At 45.1% G+C, this 6817-nt stretch overlaps 1 protein-coding gene across 1 annotated transcript; it reads right to left on the bottom strand.

Annotated features, from left to right (window-relative positions):
- Window positions 1-457: 457 nt before the first annotated feature.
- Window positions 458-3427, bottom strand: LOC309496366 (uncharacterized protein; the record flags this gene model as incomplete). Its single annotated transcript, XM_082166360.1, has 6 exons — window positions 3056-3427; window positions 2240-2385; window positions 2077-2163; window positions 1086-1178; window positions 819-893; window positions 458-739 (listed from the first exon to the last, which is right to left on the bottom strand). The coding sequence occupies exons 1-6, from the start codon at window positions 3063-3065 to the stop codon at window positions 458-460; spliced, it is 693 nt and encodes a 230-aa protein (XP_082022486.1). The 5' UTR covers window positions 3066-3427.
- Window positions 3428-6817: the final 3390 nt, after the last annotated feature.

Below are 6817 nucleotides of genomic sequence, written 5' to 3'. Positions count from 1 at the left end.
TGACCCCATGATGGCTGATTACATCACCACAATAAGGTAGTACCTATCGATGTCCAGGACCTTCCGTGATCTCTTGTGGAGGCCATAGCCAGTCAGCTGCTTCCCACATGCAGGACAGAACAGTCTGAACTTCCACAAGTGGTAGGGCATCCATACCAGAAGCCTGTGATTAAAAAAGCGATCTGGAGATGGAGCCTGGTGGTAGATGAGGGAAGGGACGGGTGGCTCATACCAGAGCTTCAAGTCTGTCTGAAGTCTGCCAGAGTGAAAGAGCGCAGAAGCAATCCACCTCTGATCCTGTGAGGGGACTGTCTGCCTCATTTTAGTGGGCAGACAAAATTGATCTGGCTCGATTATGCTTGGTAACTAGCAGATATAATATGACAAATATATAAACTGAAAGTCATTTTTGTAATGTACCCCCCAATTTTTAGAATAAGACACATGTACATGTACTTCACACACAGGAAAAAAGAGATGCCACAAAAAATAGATGGGCACTCACAGTCGGACTAGCTGCAGAAGGAGGTCTGGCTGCAGGAGACGGACTGGTTGAAGGAGGTGTGGCTACAGAATGAGGTCTGACTGCAGGAGACGGAATGGTTGAAGGAGGTCTGGCTGCAGAATGAGGTCTGGCAACAGGAGAAGCACTGGTTGCCGGTTGAATGGTTGAAGGAGAAGGACTGGATGAAGGTGAAAGACTGGGTCTGGCTGAAGGAGGCGGACTGTGACTACCAGGCTGTAAAGATACATATTGAACATTATCAACAAACATAATAATAATGATGATGAAACATATTAAGGTCTTTTTAAATGACCTGAATCCGCCTTGGTACATTTAGGTTGGGTTTGGCTGCTGAACTAATGGATCCTCCAAATCGTGGCTTTGTAAACTAAAAGAGGGAGATTATAGAACAGATTGACATGCATGTAATATCATACATGCATTGGAAATTTGAAGATATGAATTCCCTATTGAAGAATACACAAATAATCTTCCAGCCCATCAGTAATAGGCATTGGGAAATTCCGGAGATAATTGCTTGTGGAGGAGGTAATCTACTCAAATATTAAAATAATGTTACCATTGATAAGTTAAGTGCAGGCCGTGTAAAGGTCGGGGCTGAGGTAGAGGTTGGGACCGCGGTAGGAGTGGATGCAGGTGGAGCACTTGTGGCCTGGTAAAGAACAATCAAGAATGAGGAAAACAGGTTTTATTCATCTTTCATTCATGGTACTTTTTACAGATCTAAATAAGCACAGGCATGCCAAAATCTAACATTAACAGACATTTATACATTTAATCAGGACAATCTGTCTCTGTACACCAGCAAGAGTCTGAGGGCAGAAGCAGCAAGGAGAAGCTGTATAAATATAACACCCAATAAAAATAAAATTATTACTAACTCTTTGGCAATTTTTATTTACATTACATTTCAGTATTTTTGTGTGCTTGTTGTGTTTTTATATCTGTAATGAGGTCATAAATAAAACCTGTGCTTCGTAATCTGTGGATACATCTATTTTGATATTTCATATTGACACAGTGGGCACACATTAAATATATTCACATTATAATATTTCTTATTTTATTTACAATTATACACTAATTATTAAAGCCTAACTGCAAATCACCACTGAAATTGTAATTGACTGTCTTATATAAATAACATAAATATTATTGATATAGGTAATGGTAATGAGTGCTGACACATCAACTTTGTTTGAGGTAAGATTTAAAAGCTTTATGCAAAATATTTTTCTGAATAAATGAGCAAAAACCAAAGCATTTCAGAAGTTATCTCTGATTAAATGTTTTTTTTTATCTCTGGCTATTCAATCGCTGGAGGAGCTATGGAACTAGATAAAGCCAAAATTGTTATTTTGCCTACGGTAAAAGGTGTAAACAGCAGTATCACATTATCGAGCTTTATAAATAAAAAGCAACATTTCAAAGACTATTGCTGCATCCCACAGAAGTGTACTTTGAAGGCATTTGAGTCACAAATATGATTGTGTGGTCCTACAGTGAAGTAAGATGTAAGAGATGATTACCTGAAAGTCTGAAATGCATACCTTAGGCGGATGGAATCCACAAAGGCATTTCTGTGGTCCACCAAAAAGTGTTGCCTGGCGACGGACCTGCATTGGACATTTATCTATCTGTACAAATAAAGACCTCTAAGTTATGTTAAATCAGTTTTAGCATGTTTTCTCATTAACTTTTGTCAGTACATACCCCCTGAAAGAGGTCAAACCATTTCTTCTGGCGAGGGCCAGGTCTGTTGCCAGCTTCCGAGGGCCAAACCCCTGTGCTGGCAAACCGTCGCAGGCGGGACATCCACTCATCATCCCCCATGGCCTTGTGTGACTTTTTAGACATCTCTGGAACATTTGAAACATGTTTAGTCTTTTTAGCTAAAACATAAATTACATTTACGTATTACTAACACTAGCCTATGGCTTGACTACTTATTACTGTATTTGATAAAGTACTACTATAATTAAACACTAAACAATAACACACCAGAATCATGATCGATAATGACATTTTAAAACACACCTTAAAGAACACTGAAAGCTAAAAATCCATTAATGTATTATTGTTGTTAATGTAGTTCATCATTGGAGACAATAACATGAGAAGTGCTGCAGTATACTACATCAAGATTGATCATGACACTAAACAACTTTATGCATCATAAAATTACATTTTAAAATTCAAATAAAAATATGCTGTTGTTAATGTAGAATGTACAGTAGTTTATAAAAAAATAGAGTAATATGAAAAGCGCTGCAATATACTAGCTCATCAAGATAGATAGATCATAACATTAAAAAATACCTTAATGCAGCATAACATACGAAAAAAGTTAGCAATATATGAAATCTGTTGCTGATGTTAAAGTAGTTCATCAAAACATACAGTAACATAAATGCAGCAGGTTGCCAGCAGATCATGATCGCGATAGATCATAACAATAAACAACTTAATGGATCATAAAATACGAGAAGAAAAATTAAATATGTATTAGTCTATTGTTGTTAATCTTACTTGTTGACATTCGATGAATGAATGGCAATACTTCGGCGCGGGTACACCTGAGAATAAAAAAAGAGTCCGTGACGGCACCTGCAAGATGAAGATCCGACGCGTGATTGGCCAAAGAATCCTCTCAAAAATAAAGCCAGAGAACGCCATTCGCTCAGCAAAGATGGAGATCTGAAGCGTGATTGGCCGAGGAACTCTGACAAAGATGAAGCCAGATAATGCCATTCGCTAAGCAAAGATGAAGATACGACGCGCGATTGGCCGAGGAACTCTGACAAAGATGAAGTCCGAGAACGCCATTCGCTCAATAAAGATGAAATAGCTGCGCTTGATTGGCTGTGTGAAACAGCCGCACGGCTCTCAGGTACCACTAGCCGGGCTGCCGCGGTGACCTTCTGCAGGCTGGTCGCGGTTTTTATCCGTGCCTGAATTGCGCCCGTCAAACGGAACCTCACATTTCGCAGAGGCTTGGCATAGCGTCTTGCGGGTAAAGTCAGGGTTAAGCCTAGAGGTAGGCTTAGAGTGTATAGAGCCATACAACAAAGAATTGGAGGGACACGACCTCCAAGCGGAACGTTACCTACAAAAACGCCAGTACATATAGGCCTATGCCAAATCCATTGACCTCATGCCTGAGAGCCTGATAGGTCACAAGTTACTGGTGCGAACACAATCCGAACTCGATCAATATCGGAAGTTATTACAGATGCTCGAGGGTGTTTTAAAATGAGTTTTGAGCAGGACCTCTCTGGAACACAGGCCTCCACCACCCGGAAAAAAAAACATGAACATTCCGTCCAGGCGCCACAGCAAACTTGAGCTGATGTAAACTTTCACACAAGACCCGCTGTCTTCTTTGAACACAAGGCAACTGACCAAGCTGTATACGCTAAAAGGGGCCAAGGAAGGTCGTGTCACGCGTCCTAAATGACACGGATGCGCTAGTGGACACACGTGTGCTAAATTCTGGGGCCGTGTTGGTGGTTACATGGCAGCACGTCAACGAAAAACAGCCTTCGTCCCTGGGTGGGCTCGAACCACCAACCTTTCGGTTAACAGCCGAACGCGCTAACCGATTGCGCCACAGAGACCTGCGGTGAGCCAGTCCGTGGGTGAGAGAAGAAGAAAAAAAGCAGACTTGGACTTTTCCGGCAAATCACGGACTCGCTAGGTTGCACGCTGGAAACCGAGACCCCGTTGGGAAGAGAGAGGACTAATAGATACGCCCAACGTGGGGCTCGAACCCACGACCCTGAGATTAAGAGTCTCATGCTCTACCGACTGAGCTAGCCGGGCTGCCGCGGTGACCTTCTGCGGGCTGGTCGCGGTTTTTATCCGTGCCTGAATTGCGCCCGTCAAACGGAACCTCACATTTCGCAGAGGCTTGGCATAGCGTCTTGCGGGTAAAGTCAGGGTTAAGCCTAGAGGTAGGCTTAGAGTGTACTTTGTTTGTTTTAGCCATATCTCTTGTTGGGGGATACAATTTGACCCAGTAGAGCAGGCCAATAATGTGCACAATCACAACCAGGAGCGAAAGCTCCGTTTCGGTCTGTCGAGTGAGAGAGCGGTTACCGAAGGCAAACTTCTCCAAATATCCAAGGGCAAAAGTGAGCCATACAACAAAGAATTGGAGGGACACGACCTCCAAGCGGAACGTTACCTACAAAAACGCCAGTACATATAGGCCTATGCCAAATCCATTGACCTCATGCCTGAGAGCCTGATAGGTCACAAGTTACTGGTGCGAACACAATCGGAACTCGATCAATATCGGAAGTTATTACAGATGCTCGAGGGTGTTTTAAAATGAGTTTTGAGCAGGACCTCTCTGGAACACAGGCCTCCACCACCCGGAAAAAAAAACATGAACATTCCGTCCAGGCGCCACAGCAAACTTGAGCTGATGTAAACTTTCACATAAGACCCGCTGTCTTCTTTGAACACAAGGCAACTGACCAAGCTGTATACGCTAAAAGGGGCCAAGGAAGGTCGTGTCACGCGTCCTAAATGACACGGATGCGCTAGTGGACACACGTGTGCTAAATTCTGGGGCCGTGTTGGTGGTTACATGGCAGCACGTCAACGAAAAACAGCCTTCGTCCCTGGGTGGGCTCGAACCACCAACCTTTCGGTTAACAGCCGAACGCGCTGACCGATTGCGCCACAGAGACCTGCGGTGAGCCAGTCCGTGGGTGAGAGAAGAAGAAAAAAAGCAGACTTGGACTTTTCCGGCAAATCACGGACTCGCTAGGTTGCACGCTGGAAACCGAGACCCCGTTGGGAAGAGAGAGGACTAATAGATACGCCCAACGTGGGGCTCGAACCCACGACCCTGAGATTAAGAGGCTCATGCTCTACCGACTGAGCTAGCCGGGCTGCCGCGGTGACCTTCTGCGGGCTGGTCGCGGTTTTTATCCGTGCCTGAATTGCGCCCGTCAAACGGAACCTCACATTTCGCAGAGGCTTAGCATAGCGTCTTGCGGGTAAAGTCAGGGTTAAGCCTAGAGGTAGGCTTAGAGTGTACTTTGTTTGTTTTAGCCATATCTCTTGTTGGGGGATACAATTTGACCCAGTAGAGCAGGCCAATAATGTGCACAATCACAACCAGGAGCGAAAGCTCCGTTTCGGTCTGTCGAGTGAGAGAGCGGTTACCGAAGGCAAACTTCTCCAAATATCCAAGGTCAAAAGTGAGCCATACAACGAAGAATTGGAGGGACACGACCTCCAAGCGGAACGTTACCTACAAAAACGCCAGTACATATAGGCCTGTGCCAAATCCATTGACCTCATGCCTGAGAGCCTGATAGGTCACAAGTTACTGGTGCGAACACAATCCGAACTCGATCAATATCGGAAGTTATTACAGATGCTCGAGGGTGTTTTAAAATGAGTTTTGAGCAGGACCTCTCTGGAACACAGGCCTCCACCACCCGGAAAAAAAAACATGAACATTCCGTCCAGGCGCCACAGCAAACTTGAGCTGATGTAAACTTTCACACAAGACCCGCTGTCTTCTTTGAACACAAGGCAACTGACCAAGCTGTATACGCTAAAAGGGGCCAAGGAAGGTCGTGTCACGCGTCCTAAATGACACGGATGCGCTAGTGGACACACGTGTGCTAAATTCTGGGGCCGTGTTGGTGGTTACATGGCAGCACGTCAACGAAAAACAGCCTTCGTCCCTGGGTGGGCTCGAACCACCAACCTTTCGGTTAACAGCCGAACGCGCTGACCGATTGCGCCACAGAGACCTGCGGTGAGCCAGTCCGTGGGTGAGACGAGAAGAAAAAAAGCAGACTTGGACTTTTCCGGCAAATCACGGACTCGCTAGGTTGCACGCTGGAAACCGAGACCCCGTTGGGAAGAGAGAGGACTAATAGATACGCCCAACGTGGGGCTCGAACCCACGACCCTGAGATTAAGAGTCTCATGCTCTACCGACTGAGCTAGCCGGGCTGCCGCGGTGACCTTCTGCGGGCTGGTCGTGGTTTTTATCCGTGCCTGAATTGCGCCCGTCAAACGGAACCTCACATTTCGCAGAGGCTTGGCATAGCGTCTTGCGGGTAAAGTCAGGGTTAAGCCTAGAGGTAGGCTTAGAGTGTACTTTGTTTGTTTTAGCCATATCTCTTGTTGGGGGATACAATTTGACCCAGTAGAGCAGGCCAATAATGTGCACAATCACAACCAGGAGCGAAAGCTCCGTTTCGGTCTGTCGAGTGAGAGAGCGGTTACCGAAGGCAAACTTCTCCAAATATCCAAGGGCAA

Source organism: Leuciscus leuciscus, assembly GCF_965113295.1.
Source record: "Leuciscus leuciscus genome assembly, chromosome: 4".
In the NCBI taxonomy this organism is placed as follows: Eukaryota; Metazoa; Chordata; class Actinopteri; order Cypriniformes; family Leuciscidae; genus Leuciscus; species Leuciscus leuciscus.
Note: the sequence above shows the minus strand (reverse complement) of the source record. Positions and strands in the feature narration are given on the sequence as shown.